At 58.0% G+C, this 15,856-nt stretch overlaps 1 protein-coding gene across 1 annotated transcript in view; it reads right to left on the bottom strand.

Moving 5' to 3' along the window:
* The window catches only part of EYA2 (EYA transcriptional coactivator and phosphatase 2), a 204,042-nt gene that overhangs the window by 137,519 nt on the left and 50,667 nt on the right, over positions 1-15,856 (bottom strand). Inside the window, exon 2 of the mRNA XM_017350738.3 lies at positions 1,985-2,112. Coding sequence (XP_017206227.2) covers positions 1,985-2,102 — 118 coding nt within the window. The 5' untranslated portion in view covers positions 2,103-2,112. The remainder of the gene's footprint in view (positions 1-1,984; positions 2,113-15,856) is intronic.

Here is a 15,856-nt window from a genome sequence, read left to right on the forward strand (position 1 = left end):
AGAAGTGGGAGCTGCAGGGCTGGGGATGTGGCACGGGTAAAGCTGTGATGCCCGTGTCCCACATCTGAGTGATGGTTTGAGTCGCGGCTGCTCCACTTCCAGCCTCCTACTAATGCCCCTGGGAAGGCAGTGGAAGACGGCCCACATACCTGGGCCCCTGCACCCACGTGGGAGACCCGGATGGAGCTGCTGGCTCCTGCTCGGCCTGGCCCACCCATAGCTGCTGTGGCCACTTGGGGAGTGAACCAGCAGATGGAAGACCTCTCTCCCTTTCTCTGTCACTCTGCCTTTCAGATACATAACAAAAACAAAAAAGACGTGGGAACCCCAGAGCCAATCTGCCCGCATGTGATTCCCGTGTGAGATGGGCTCCCAGCCTAGCAGGGAGACACAGGTGAGTGTTCCGACGAGGAGCTCACTTCTGGAGTGAGACTGCCCAGGTTCAAACAGCGGCGGCCACTTAGCTCTGCCACCCCCCTCAAGCTGCTTCCTCCCATGCCTCAGTTTCCCCGTATGTGAAGTAAGTCCACAGCGTTGTGTCAGTATTCACTCTAACGAGCTGATGCACACGGCCAAGGCTCGGAGGAGGAGAACGAATCGGACTCACGTGGTCGTGACCGGCGCCTGACACCAAGTATATGCTCAGTAAAGCTCAGGACAAGAGGAGCAGCCCAGGGGCTCATCCCGGGGCCGGCCGCCCTTAGCTCTCACAGGCAGCAGCCAGGCGGGCCTGGCATTGTCAGGAGAAACCCAGATTTCGGCACGAATCCTCCCAGTGTTCATGAGCCCACTTCGACTTCCAACACAGTGTCAATGAATCCAGGCCACATGTCAGGGCCAGGCGTGGCTGTGGCTGCCGGTCTGCAGCTGTGGTTCTGAATCTTTGATTCGGAGGCAGGTGACAACGGAACAGGTGTCACCAGGTGCTAAGCACAGCCTCACGTGATCCTCACCACGCACACTCCGTGCAGTTGGTCGTTCTCATGCCCCCATTGGACAGGTGGGACAACTGAGGCTCACTGCCTGAGCCTGCGTGGCTGGGTGCAGGCTCGGATCCCCCTCTGGGTTCCCTTTCTCATTGCTGCCGGCTCCGAAACACAGAGGGTCTTAAGACGACGGGGGCTCCTGCCCAGACAGGACAGGATGTTTCTGAAGGGCCCAGCGGGTGGCTGGCACAGGAGGCTGGGGCCTTCCCTGCACCCAGTGTCGGCGCTGGAGCCGGGTCCCTCTTGGTGGGACCTTGTGGGGTGGGGGGGTTGCGCCAGCCTCCCAGCCAGTGCACCAGGGAGAAGGCATGGCCGTGGTGACGGCGAGAGCGATTCACAGAAGCTGCACGCGGATTCCTCATGACATGGTGCCCCTCCAGTCACTCGTCCCTTGGGGGCTCTGTAATTCCCAGGCAGCATCTGTGCCTCAGAGCCGGCATCAGACACAGAGCAGGAGGGAGAAACACCGGGGTGGGGGTGTGGTCTCAGGACACCAGCACCAACCCCGAAGCTGGCGGGATAAAGGGTTAAGCCCGCTGTGTCAAGCCTGGCCGACTCGGGCTCCCCAGCAGTGCAAACAATAGCTGGGATTGTTCGGACCAGAACGAGTTGGGCGGCCTCGTGGGCCAGGAACGCCCGAGACAGCTCCCGCTCCGCTGGTTCCTGGACGCCAGCCCCACCCAAAAGCAAGAGTTCTGCCCTGCCACCCACAGCCGGCTGCGACCCTGGGGACATCCCCGATGGCTTCTCTCGCCCTTGGCGGGGTCGGGGTTTCTTGGACCTGGAGCCCAGGAAGGGAGCAGAGCCCTGAGCCACCCCCTTGCCCAATCAGAGGAGAGGCAAGGGCAAGGGTGCGGGTGATGCGTGCCCGCGTGCCTGCGTCTTGGTCCGGAGGCCACAGCTGCCGGGGCGCAGAGATTTGTCCTAAGAAGTGCGCCCGTCCCTTCCCGCGCCCCTGGGCCGCCGCCTGTCTGTCAGCACCCACGCCAGACGCCTACCTTCGTGGTCCCCGGGCGCCCGCCTGGAGGCGGCAGCGGCGACGGCTGTGCTCCCCGTGGGTGTATCCAGGCAGTGGCTGTTTACGGCGAGGCTGGGTGAGATCACTAGTTCTAGCATTTCCTTGTACCTGGAAAGAAAACAAACGGCAACATAATTTATTCCTTAATTACGCAGGCTCCCTGTCCCCAAGAGGGTGAGCAGCCAAGCTGATTACCCAAAGCCAGCCTTCTGATCCAGGCCACGGCATCGCAGCCCACGGAGCCGCTCAGCAAGGGAGCGGGACGGAAGCCGGGCCTCGCCCCCCTCCAGGGCACGCCCGCCCTCCCTCCCGCTGTGTTGGGTCTCAGGGCGACAGCCCAGAGCAGGAGGGGACGGCCGCTGCGGAGGGAGCGGGTGGATCCTCAAAGGCCAGAGGCTTGCGGGGGACTTGGAGTTGACCTCCATAAAGACAGGAAGATGGATGTGCTGTCATCTGCGCCGGTGGCCAAAGGCACCGGGGCTATTTGACAAGTCCCTTAGGGCAGCAACCCCACGGCCCCAACCAACACAGACAACCCCCGGTGGCTGGTTCACCCCCGACTGTGATCTGGCGTCACGGGGCAGGGGACGGTGGCGCCAGCTCCTCGGGCAGCTCCCTCTTGCACCAGCTCGGTTCCCCGCCTCGGCTCCCGTCCACCGTGGCTGTGAACTGGGGTCGCCGTGGAAGGCACGTGATATGGGCGGGCTGGAAACGGGGTCTCCATGGAAGGCACGCAATGTGGCGTGGGCTGGGCTGGTTTTCAAAGGCTACGCTGCAGCCCCATGGTGACCAGCTACCCCTGCTTCCTCACAGACAGGCTACGTGTAGGCACAGTGACAGCATCACAAGGTCACATGCATGCTGTCACTGCATGAATAGAACCCCGGGGAAGCGATCGGTGGAGCAGGGTTTCGCCTCTGGCTCTGCCATGAAGGTCACAGATCAACCTTGAGTCAGTTACCAAACTGCTCGGAAGAGAAAGCTTCCTCACCCGGAAGGCGGGCCTTGTCACAAGGTCACGGGGAAGAAGCAGCGACCCCGAGTCCCAAGTGAGAAAGCTGAACTCCCACCCACGACGACGGAATGCCTGGCCACCGGCCACCTGCTCACGCAGTGAAATACTACACGGCGGTGAAAAGGACGGAACGGCCCTCCACACGGTGCTGCCAGAGTTGACCACAGAGGCAGAAGGGGGCCACCCCACCGAGTGGCCCTGTTTCTATGAAATTCAAATCCACAAATCAACATCATATACCGCCGGGAGATGCCGTCACCAGCAGCAAGGCGACGGCAGGTACAGGAATGGCAAGCGCCCATTTCAGATCGGCTAACTTGGGAAGGGGTGGGGGGCGGGTGGGGGAAGTGGCTCCCTGGGGTCCCCGCCTGTGTCTGTTGTACTTCAGCTCAAGCCAAGTCCAGCCAGTTGCCTATTTTCGTGTGATCTGTGAGCTCAGAATGGCTTTCAGGGTTTTAAACGGTTGAAAAACCATCCCAAAGAGGGTCCTACGCCACGCGGGGAAGCCGTGGGAGTCTCAGTGTCGGCAGCGAGGCTTTATCAGGACACAGCCCTGCTCGCTGTCCCGTCCACGGCTGCTTGCTTTTTTACTTATTTATTTAGTTGGAAGGCAGAGTGAGTGAGTGAGTGAGTGAGTGAATGAGAGACAGAGAGAGTCTTCCATCTGCTGGTTCACTCCCCAAATGGCCACAATGGCCAGAGCTGAGCTGATCCGAAGCCAGGAGCCAGGGGCTTCCTCCAGGTCTCCCACGCAGGTACAGGGGCCCAAGCACTTGGAGCCATCACCTGCTGTCCTCCAGCGTGTGCGTAAGCGGGAAGCTGGATCAGAAGTGAAGGAACTCGAACCCAGGTCCTCAGATACAGGACGTGGTGTCGTATCCCCTGTGCCCAGCGCCAGCCCCCGTAGTGAGAGGAGCCACGTGATGCAGCCTTTTCCTCTGCTGAGAGAATATTCCCCACGTATCAGTTTTGGGGGTTTCTGTCCACAGATGCCGAGCCCCCCCATTCCACGTCCACGTGCAACCTCAGTGCCTTCCCCAGATGCCGTGAGCAGGCCAGGTGCTCTGCTCCTTCCACACACCCAGGCGCACCGCACTGCACCGCACAGGGCCGGCACAGAGCAGGCATGCAGCTGCCGCCTGCTGCCACGTTTTGTCCCTGCTCACTCCCTCCGCTCTTCAGGGTAAGTGCAGATGATCAGAGATGAAAAAGCAAGTGAGAGGCTCAACAGGCTAATCCTCCACCTAGCGGCGCCGGCACACCAGGTTCTAGTCCCGGTCGGGGTGCCAGATTCTGTCCCGGTTGCCCCTCTTCCAGGCCAGCTCTCTGCTGTGGCCAGGGAGTGCAGTGGAGGATGGCCCAAGTGCTTGGGCCCTGTACCCGCATGGGAGACCAGGAGAAGTACCTGGCTCCCGGCTTCGGATCAGCGCAGTATGCCGGGCGCAGCGGCCATTGGAGGGTGAAGCAACGGCAAAGGAAGACCTTTCTCTCTGTCTCTCTCACTGTCCACTCTGCCTGTCAAAAAAAAAAAAAAAAATAAAAAAAAAATAAAAAAGCAAGTGAGGCGGAGAGACAGAGTGCTGGGCTCCAAACACCCAGGTTCTGTGGGTAGCAGAGGCAGCCAAATCCAGGTAAACACAGGGGAACTGTGTTCTCTGCTTCCTGTGGCTTGACAGTATTTGTAGTTGTCAGTATTTAAATGCTAGGCAATTTCACGTAAAACCTAGATTTGTGGAAGGTCGGAGAATGCTTTCACACGCTGTCACAGTGGCCATCAGCCAGGGCTGAACAGCAGTGGTTCGATGTAGTCAAAGCTCAAGGGCCCCAGTTTGCCACAGTCTCCACCACTCCCTAGCGCCTTACAGTTGGTGCAGTTCTGAATCCTCCTGGCCCCTGAGGATACCCTCCTTGAGATGCCCGATGGATGTACTGCCTAGAGCGCCTGTCACTTGCTTATTGATTTTAGCGAGCGTGGTTGTCACTGAGAGCTCACGGGGACCATCCTCGCAGACTTCACAGGAGAGCAGGGACCAGCTCGTGAGCTTTAACCCTGGGACAGACGACTGACGCGAATGCTTCTGGCGTATTCTCCTTTGAGCTCGAAGGTCAAGGCTGCGTGGAGCTCAGCTGCCACGTTCATTCTGCCACCCAGTGGAGGTCCACCAGATGGGAGAGGAGAGGGGCTGGGGGGGGGGTGGTGGTGGTGGTGAGCCGTGTGTATTTGAACGAGCGCCCTCCTCCACCAAGATGTTCATTTCCCACCTCCCCCCAGGCAGGGACTCACACGGGTTCGAGACGTCAGTCTGTCTCCTCGGGGAGGGCGCCACGTTGCCTGCTGCGTGGCCCTGATGTCCGTGCGTGCCACCTCCTCCTGGTCTCCAGGCTTGCTGTGGTCTTACAATGCACCCATGAGCGCCCTTCCAAAAGATGTGTGGACCGCAGCGTTTGAAACGCTCTGTGCCCGGATTTCTCACGCTACGCATTTTTCACGAACCCTTTGTAAGCCCCTTGAATGCCTGGATCTTACCATTTTTGAGCACCAAAGGAAACATAGCTGAGTTTTTCCACACTCTTCAACGTCCCCTCTTGGCCACAGGATGGACGCGCAGCATCCCGCCAGAATGGCGCAGGGCGTGCCCGCTCCACGGCATCTGCGCCTCGTTCCAGCCATGACCCCCCGCCCCTCGTGGCCTTCCTCCCTCGGCCACCTGCTGAACAAGGCCGCCAGGACATCTGTATTCCTCTTCATTTAAAAATACATCCGCATACGTCCAGCCACATGGTGTTTTTAAAAACGTATTACACTTTGAACTCGTTATATAAGGAAGAGGACTCCCGTGTCATGGGAGACCCGCAACTGAACTTGACCAAGTACGAGCTGACCAAGTACAAGCTGACCAAGTACAAGCTGACCAAGTACAAGCTGACCAAGTACAGGCTGACCAGGTACTTGACCAAGTACGAGCCGACGGTTCTTCCTAACTCCTGAGCTATTTCAGCCTCCCCCAGACGCGCACGAGGCTCCAGTTTGTTTCCAGCTAGCACTCGGCACCGTCTATCTTTCTGATGGCTGGAAAACATCTCACAGCGGTTCTGCTGTTTCTACGGGCACGAGTGCATCCGTGTGGCCCACACGAGTTTGGGAACTATTACTAAGCTTCCGTCCTGCCCACGTCTTCCCTCCCTCCCTCTCTCTTCTTAACTTGCTGGAGTGCCTTGTAGAGCGTGGATATCCCGTCCAGTGTCAGTTTCAGATGCTGTGAAGTTCCTCACCGTTCCTTGATCTGCTCTCTGTATCTTTGGCGTCTTCTAGCTTGTGGCTGCTCCATTATTGAAGGGAATGAAGATACGGCATATTTTCAGGCTTCTCACCTGAACTCAGCTCAGGTGACGACAGAGAGCTTGCACTGATAGTCCACTGTCCGTATCATGCTCAGAAATAAAATCTAGAAAAATCATTTTAAGGCATTTGAAAAAATATTTATTTATTTGAAAGGCAGGATGACATGGGGTTTCGGAAGGAGGATTGAGATCCATCTTCAGTCTACTGGTTCACCCCCCAAATATCCACAACAGCCAGGGCTGGGCCAGGCCGAGGCCAGAAGCCAGGAGCCAGGAAGACCATCCTGTTTTCCCCCATGGGTAGCAGGGATCCACATGGGTAGCTTGGTTCAAAATCTTTTTTTTTCCCATCAAAGAAACCTGACTCGGGAGTCTCCACTCGGCTGGTTTCTGGGCACTGACAGGAATTGGTGCAGCTGCTACGTCCGTCCAAAATGGCACCCGCTCTATTGCTTGTTGCAGGGTGATGGGGAGAGAGACACGAGGCTTTCTTTCCCTCTTCTAGTTTGGCTGGTAACTGTCCCCCTGGGGCTCCAAGCCTGGTTCCCTCTAGGCTCCTCCTGCAACGTTAGTGCCAGTGGCTTGGGCTGCTGTGGTCTGGTCTCACCTCACTCTCCAATGCTGGTGCGGAGGCTCCTGGCTGCTGGGGTCCTGAGCTGTGTGTGTCCTCGCCCTCCATATAGGTCCTCCATGTCCCTCTAATTTGTGTAGAGTTTCCTCTGCTGTTTTCTCCCTAACTCTTCCCTGAGACTGTCTTTTTTTTTTTTTTTTTTTTTTTTTTTTTTTTTTTTTGGTACAGGCCGAGTTAGACAGTAGAGAGAGAGACAGAGAGAAAGGTCTTCCTTCCGTTGGTTCACCCCCCAAATGGCTGTTATGGCTGGCGCGCTGCGCTGATCCAAAGCCAGGAGCCAGGTGCTCCTCCTGGTCTCCCCTACGGGTGCAGGGCCCAAGGACTTGGGCCATCCTCCACTGCCTTCCTGGGCCACAGCAGAGAGCTGGACTGGAAGAGGAGCAACCGGGACAGAATCCGGCACCCCGACCGGGACTAGAACCCGGGGTGCCGGTGCCGCAGGTGGAGGATTAGCCTAGTGAGCTGCAGCAGTGGCCTGTACTTTTTTTTTAAAACTGCTTTCTCCCAGACTAGAGCAGTAAGCTCCCTCCCTACTCCGCCACCTTGATCCCCTCTTCCTGATTTGAATTCTAAGTTTCCCAGGTGCTAATGCAGTAGGAGGCTGGACTGGAAGCAGAGCAGCCAGGACTCAAATCAGTGCTCTGAGACGGGATGCTGGTGTCACCAGCAGCAGCTCTACCCACTGTGCCATGATGCCAGCCCCATAGGCAGGGCCTCTCAAGGCAACGCAGGTAGGCCCCAGGGCCCGAGACCCAGAGGAAGGCTAACAGACTTGGTGAAGTCTGCCCTCCCCCACATTTCCCGGTTTGTGAAAGAGAACAGCAAGAGCGATGGCTTAGCGTTTCCCAGCCTCACTGGGCTTTGGAGGCAAGAACTGGACAGGAAGGGGAGAGACCCTAGCAAGGTGCCCGCTGCCTTTGCTGACATGTAGGCTGGCTGGGGTGAGCAGCGGCTGCAAAACCAAGAACCCAGCAGAGCTTGGGGCAACCACTGGAAAGCAAAGGCCAAGGCTGGAGTTCACGGCCCTGTGAGGATGGGAAGCCTCGGTCAATATTTATTTATTTGCGAGACAAGAGAATGTGAGACAGGTAGAAAGAGTTCCCATCTGCTGGTTCACTCCCCAAACACCTGAAATGGCTGGGGCTGCACCAGGCTGAAGCTGGGAGCCAGAAACTCCATGCAGGTCTCCCACGTGGATGGTGGCGATCCAAATACTGGCGCCATCACCTGCTGCCTCCCAGAGTTGGAATCGGCAGCAGAGCGGGGACCTGAACACAGGCACCTGACACTGGATGCAGTTGCCTCCAGCAGTGACTTAACTCTTGGCCAAATGCCCGTCCCTTCCTCGGGTTTCTAACTCAGAGCTCTGAGGGTTCTCCCTTGCAATCAGGGCAAACTGTGGGGCTCCATGGGATGCGCAGCCATGGAGCCCCCACGTCAAGGTCGGTCTGATAGCTGTTGCTGTGTCTTTATCACAAGGCGAATGTTGCTAGTTTCAGTTAGGGCAATGCTTTCCCACGGTCGGGACGTTCCAGAGGAGTTGAGAATGTTGTAAACAACAAGATGGCGCCAAGGACTGCACGGTGAGCCTGCCTGCTGCGTGACACCTCATCTGATTGGCCCGAGGACGTGTGCACACTGCGTGAACAGACAGCGGATTGGAGTGTTCCGTGCATGGACTTGAGCCCGCTTGCAATTGGCCAGATTTTGTATATAAGCTATGTGCTGAGGAAGGAGGGGGCTTTCCTGTCCACTCTCCTCCTTTCATTCTTTCACTGTCCCTGTTATTTTCCCATTAAAAGTCTGCTGAAGACTGATAAGCTGTGAACAGTGTCGTTCCTTTGCGGGCAAGGGAGCGGCAGCAAACAAGTAGATCCCACTCTGAGTCATCCGTATCCTGTACTGATCTGAGTGATCTACTGCCACCACCTGCCCGGAGGGAAAGTCACTTTTCTTTTGGGGGAGATATCAGCTTCCAGAGTCTCCACAATTTTTCATCTCAAAACTGCTGGGCACGCAAGGAGACGAGACCAGATGACCAAAACCCAGTGTCAAAACCAAAAACCAAACCCAACCCACACGAGGCTCCCACATGGGTGCAGTCCCACAGAATCTCTCCAATGACTGCAAGAATGCGATCAAGAAAACGGATTAAAGACCGAGAACCAGAATTTTCAAACAAAGTATCATGGAGGTTACAGAACTAAAGAATCAGTCACTGAAATTCAGAGCTCAGTGATGAAACCACCGACCGACGCAGCGGAAGGAAGGGTCAGTGAGCCGGAAGGCGAGTCAGTAGAGAAATCGCAACCAGAGGTTGGGAAGAGGTTTAACATGACGGGGCACGGTGACACATCCAACACACGTGTCACAGGGCCACAGGAGAGGGGACAGGAGCAAGTCAAAAGCATCCCTGCTCGTGTGCCCAGGAAAGCAGAGGAAGATGGCCCAAGTCCCTGGGCCCCTGCACCCACGTGGGAGACCCAGAGGAAGCTCCTGGCTCCTGGCTTTGGTCTGGTCCAGCCCCGATCATTACAGCCATCTAGGGCGTGAACCAGGGCATGGAAGACCTCTCTCTGTCTCACCCCGTTCCCTCTCTAACTCTGCCTTTCAAATAAATAAAAATATTTTTAAAATTATGAAAAAATCAAAATTTAAAGAGAAAGTAACAGATTGTCTAGGTGGGATGAAAGACAAGCCATGGAGTCCAGAAACTCTGTGAATCCCTAACAGGAGAAAGGCAGAGAAAAGCCCTCCTCCTCACCACACCATGGTCCACCAGCAAAAACCCCAGGACAGCTGACCCTTTGGAGCAGGGGGATACCAGACATCTCGTCTTTAAAGAACCAATAAGACGCTCAAGTGACTTCTCAGAAGAAGTGATGGCCGTCAGAAAACAATGGAATTTCATTGGCTGATGTCGAGTTCCCAGCCAGGAAAAAATACCCATTAAAAATAAAGACAAAAATAAGAATGAAACAAACCAAACCAAGACTGTCTTCCACCAGAAGGATGCTCTGTGAGGATGGGGGCTCCACCAGGGTGGAAAGTGACCTAGAGGCATGCGTGAGCAGGAGGAGGCAAAGGCAGCCACCCCCTCCCGAGGCTCCTGTATTTTCCTGAGAGTGGCAACAGTGCTAATTTATGGTAAGCCCTTTGCTACATCAGGAGTGCCTGCTCCACTCTCCGGGGCAACCACTTCAACAGTAACAGGAAATATAAACCTTTAACATATGCTTATGTAGCACTGCTCGACAATAATTACAGGGAAGGTAGACAGAACAAATACTCCAATTAAAAGACAAAGATTTAAAAAATCAACCACCTGCTTATTACAAGAGGTCCCCTGTGAAACATAAAGACACGTGGTTACCCCTGGGAATCCAGGGGGATTGGCTCTAGGACACCCCACCTCCCAGAATAACAAGACCACAGAGGGGCAAGTCCCTGATAGAAAGCGGCATAGGATTTGCACAGAGCCTCGGACGCAAAGCCAAGGGTCGGAGAAATCATATGATATAAACACCAAAGGCAGGAAGCCCGCATAACTCCAGGTGGACCCAAAAACCACCATCATGAGTAGGGACCGAGAGGTCCAGAGGAACACAGAACAACGGTAAAGCAATCACTGGACTGCTTTCCAGTGTGTGGCACTGATGCCGGAGAAGGATGAAGACAGTTGACTGAGCCCGAGTCTCCGTTAGGCAAAGCAGGATCTAAAATTTAAGCATGCTGGTGGCAACTCAACACGTCATCTTGTGCAGGTGCACAAACAAACCGCACCGCCGCTGCCGGGCAGGAGCAAACGTGAGCCACAGGGCAGGGGAACAGGCGCAGACGGCGCGAGGCGGCCCGGGCTCCAGGGTTAGACAACGCCCTCCCCCGAGTCCTAACCACAGCCCTCACTTCTCACCCACCTGTGATGCCCCAGGCAATCTCCCCGACCCCTCTGTGGGATCTCCCAAGCCCCCTGGGAGATGCGATGAGTGGCCCTGTTTCCCACGGGGTCGACAGAGGCAGACTTGGGTCTGGGCAAAGCAAAGGCCTCAGGAAAACGAGACGCATTCCCGTTGGGTGCCCGGATGCTGGGGAGCATCTGAGAGGAAGTGGGCTCCCGCGCAAGGGTCCCACGTGAGCGACAGGGGTGGCGAGTAGGGGGAATGAGGCTGACGTCTGTGGTGTCGTGAGGGCTCCGATCCCAGTACTCACTTCACAGACTATGGAAACCAAAATGGCTCACGGGGCGTCCGCCCTGGGGTCAAGGGCTCCCTGCAAGGATTGGCTCATTTCTTCCTAGGAGACGGGTGGAGAAGAGAACAGAGCTCAGAGTGGCCTCCAGTTAGGGGTGGAGCCAGGACTCAGCCAGGTGGTCGGGCGCCAGGGTCTGCGCCTAACCGCAGTTCACGAGCAGCATGGTGAACCCGTAGGGTTCCAGAAGCCACCAAACCACACACTCAGGGCTCACATCTGTCATCTGCTCTCAGGGTTCAAATCCCTGACCTGGGACAAGCCTGTCTCGTTTCCCAGCGACTCAGCCCCAGGGGCAGAGGAAACAACAGGGCTCGCTCTGCCGGGCTGCCTTGGAGATGAAGTCGGGCAAGACACAGATGAGCGCGTGTTGGACAAGGGGCAGCTCCCGACAGGACGCGCGTTCACACGGACGAAAGCCTGGCGGCACAATGCCTTCACCCCAGGTAGACGCCGGGAGCTGTCACGAGGCTCACCGGGAAACCGCTGGTTCCTCTTGTGGTTTGAGGGGTGCGGCTTTGGTGGGGGCAGGGGGGGCTTCCTCACATTTGCAATTACGTGAAACAGGAGCCCCGCCAGGGAGGGAGGAGAGAAATCAGCCGCCCTGAGAGAGCCTGGGGGAGGAGAAGGACTTAGCTTCCCTCTCTCGGAGGCAGAGGCTCAGCATTCGTTTACAAAAAATGCAGGTTTCTGTCTGCCTTGCACGGCTGCAAAGTCCCGCTGCCTGGTTGCTTCAGAACAGGGCCTCGGGTCAAGTGGGAAGAAAAAGGCATCCAGGAGCCCCCTCCCTCCTTCTGGGCCTGCTGCTGCTGGTGGCTTGCACCATTTGTCACCCTTGTCACCACCCCTGTCCCCAGGGGCCGGGAAGCTTTGGGGGAGCTCCGGGCTGCTGGAGGAGCCCGAGAGATGACAGCTGCAGGGTGGGGGCGGGGCGACTTCAAAGGCTGGGCAGGATGGAAAGCAGATGGAGGGTCCCCGGGCGGCGGCCGCTCACCTCTCCACACCCTCCCTGAGTGCACAGGCTACCTTGGCCAAGGCAGGGGAGGACAGATGGCCTTGTCCACCGCGGCGACTGCAGGCAGGCCCACTCCAGGCAGCCCAGTGAGCTCAGGCTTGTGCACGGACAGCAGCTGCGGCCCCCGCTGCACACTGCCAGCCGCTTCGACCTCCCACAGTGATTTCGACCCGGCCCCAGACTGCCCCATGGGGGGGGGCAGGTGCTTACACCCAAAGCCCAGGGTCAGGCTCAGCCCTCTGTCTCCCTGGACTGTCTGTCGCATCTCAGGCATCACCAGCTCTCGGCAAGCTCAGCTCTGTGGCCGTCGCTCAGGGAGGCCACTGCACTCCTGCCCTGGAAGACCTCCATGGCCTCCCTGCCCACCTCTGTGAGGCCACGCTGGTCTCCTTCCAGTATGTTCTCTGGGTAGCAGCTGACATCACGAACCTGCACACACACACACACACTTTGCTCATGGCCTCCGGCCACGTCTCCTCTCCTTCTTAAGATAAAGCGAAGACTTCAGGACTCAGCCTCCATCTGCCCCCTCCTCTGTCAATGCTGAGCATTCCAGCACATTCCCGCCAGCCCCTGGACCTCTGCACACCTTGTTCCCACAGCCTGGAACACCATTCCTCCCACTCAGCTCCAGCACGATGTGCCAGGCCCCCCTCACACCCGGCCACCGTAACCACGCTCACAGGGGTCTGGGAGTTAATTTCCACCCACCTCCCCGACTAGATCCGGAGCTCCTCAGCCGTGGGGATTCCATCTGCTTTGTCCCCCACTCTTACACTTCCAGGTTCTCCTCCAGCACCTGGCCCTGGGCAGCCATTACTGGCTCTGTGTGCTATGATGGACAATTGCACCGTGGGAATAAATGCACTCAGCTGATACCGTGTTGGTCATGTCCACGGTCACTGCCCCAGGCACGGCACTGACTTAACACAGCCTGCCCAGCCCCGCCAGGCATTAAGTGGGGGGTCCCTGCCCTCTGCTTCTCTCCAGCGTTAGTCCTGTAGGAAGGGCGTGCTCACACGTGAGTGGACGCTGCTGCTCCCCAGGCCATCCCTGAAGGCAGAGTGGTCTGCACGACGCAGCTGACTCAAGTGTGGCCCCTCGGCCTGCACGACCTCGGGTGGGCCTGCCTGGGGCTCAAGGAGCAGGAGGGGAGGGCAGGCTGGTCCGGCGCCGTGACACCGAGGCACAGGCGTCGTTTAGGGAAGGCGTGGCGTGGCAGCAGCAGGTGCCTGACCCAGCGGCCCCGGCACTCCTCCGGCCTCAGCATCTCTCAGTCTGCCTGGCAATCGGCGTCCTCGGACCACAGTCATTGGCTCAGGGCCGGTGATCACCTGGTTAGCTGGGGCCAATGGGAGGCCCTGGATGAACTTGCCGGGGAAGAGCCGCCCCTCTCTGCCACTGAGCATGCGCACTAAGGATGTCAGCCCGGAGCGCCAGCGGCCATCTTGGGTGCGGGTCCGCAGACCCCCTTTGTGTCTGGACACAGGCGCCTCACACGCCAGGTGCTGGGCTCGGCTTGGCTCAGGGGCTGCCGTGGCAGTGGCTCAGTGACCACACACCCTGCTCCTGTCCACGTCCGGGGCCCGTGTCACCGCACACAGTCAGAGCGGCAGGGCTGGGTACCGAGGGAATCGTCTCTCTCCAGACGACCAAGATGCTGTCCATCTCCTTTCCAAAGGCACGCAGGGACACAGCCGACCCCAGAGTCCCTCACGGAGTCACCGAGTGGGCTGCCCCCACTCCGCTGCCAGGGCCCCCCAAGACGGGACTCCAGCCTGGCTCCTGGAGCCCAGCACGCGCGCCTGTGCTGGACGGATTCACGCGCCCAGGAGCTCGGCGCAGAATAAAGACGGCCAGCAGGAGAGCTGTCACACTTCCTCGTTCCCTCTTTAAACTTTTTACTTATTTAAATGTATTTGCAACGGTGAGCGAGTGAGCAAGTGAGAGAGCTCCCATCTGCTGGTTCACTCTCCAAATGCCTGCAACAGCGGGGGCTGGGCCAGGCTGAAGCCAGGAGCCTGGAGCTCCATGGGGGTCTCCCATGGGGGTGGCAGAGAGCCAGGTGCTTGGGCCTTCACCTGCTGCCTCCCGGGGTGGAGGCATGAACTGGAGTCAGAGCTGGGACTTGAACCCACCCGGGCACTCCGATACAGGATGTGGGCGTCCCGAGCGGATCCTCACCACCGCACGCAACGCCCACCCCTGCTCCCCTTGTGCCCAGAAGCATCTAAAACCAGAGTCCATCATTTGGCTAATCCAGCTTTGTTGTCCATAGGATGTCTCCCCCCCACCCCCAATTTTTCATTTGGACCTAACTGCATTCATAAGAAGTTGCAAACAAGTAGTAGGGAGGGGTCCTGAGGGCGCCACCCCCAGGAGGTTCCGTCCTTGGTAACTACAGCTCTGCATCCAAGCCTGGAAGCTGACCTTGGAGCTGTGAACCCACAGCCCTGCTCCCTGTCACACGTGTGGATCTGTGTAGTCAAAATAGAGTGCCGGCCTCGCCACCAAGCTCTCCCTGTGCCACGCCAGCCACAGGCACCCCTCCCCTCCAATCCCCGCCCTCCGCCGCTCCGCGCCCACCTCTAAGATGTCACGTAAGAAAGGAATCTAAATGGAATTGCAAGGGACGTGACCTCTGGAGACCTGCTCTTTGTTTTTTTCAAACATACGACGCACGTCAGATGCCTGCATTCTATGACGCGCGTTGCAAGAGCCCCTGGTTCCCCAGGAGGAGACCTTCCAAAGAGCAGCCAGTGGGAGGTGGCACCCGGGACAGGACCACACACGCTCTGCTGGATCTCCACTTGGGTTCAGCGGGGCCCTGGAGCAACAGGCAGAATTTTATAGAATATTTCTCATGCAGAGCCATTAAAGCCAAACCCACAACCAAATAAGGCACCAAGCAAACACCAAATGCTCCCGCTGCAGCGGAAGCCCTTGCCAAGGGTGGCTCGGCGGGCACTCGAGGGGACCTGGGCGCCGCTCCAGCAGTGGGGGGTGGGGGACACCACAGCTCCAGTCCCCGCTTGCCAGTGTCGCCGCCCTTTGCTGCCTCTCTTCCCTGTTTGCCGAGGCCACAGCCTGTAGCCGCAACCCAGAGCCGTGGCAGCCGGTGGCAAAGCTTGTTCTCAAGTGTTGAGAACGAGGGCACTGAAACTGGGGGGAGGGGGCAGCTGGGGAGAGACCGTGGAGGAAGGTGGAGGGCTGAACACTGGCTCCACCCTCCCGCCATCTGCCATCCAAGGCGGCAGATGTCTGCAGGTCAGTCTCTCCCGGGCTGCCTCCCGCCGTCCCGCCCGCACCCGGAGCGGCTCCCCCAGACTCTGGGGTTTTCAGACGCTCTCGTTCTCGTGTCGCGGTTGGCTCCGTGTTCCGGCCTTTGGCACAGAGAGGTCCTGGATGTTTCCTCCTTTACTAACAACACGGTTTCAAGGTGACGCCACCCGCCGAGCCCCATCCTCCGCCCTCCCTCCGCCCCCAGGCAGCCGCTGCACCCGTGCGTCTCCTGCAAGCAGTCTGGTTCCTTCTTCTCTTGGATGAAGTGGGTAAAACAAGTTAAAACTGGATGTGTCTCGTCTCCACCACACTCCAGCTC

Source organism: Oryctolagus cuniculus, chromosome 11, assembly GCF_964237555.1.
Source record: "Oryctolagus cuniculus chromosome 11, mOryCun1.1, whole genome shotgun sequence".
Classification (NCBI taxonomy): domain Eukaryota; kingdom Metazoa; phylum Chordata; class Mammalia; order Lagomorpha; family Leporidae; genus Oryctolagus; species Oryctolagus cuniculus.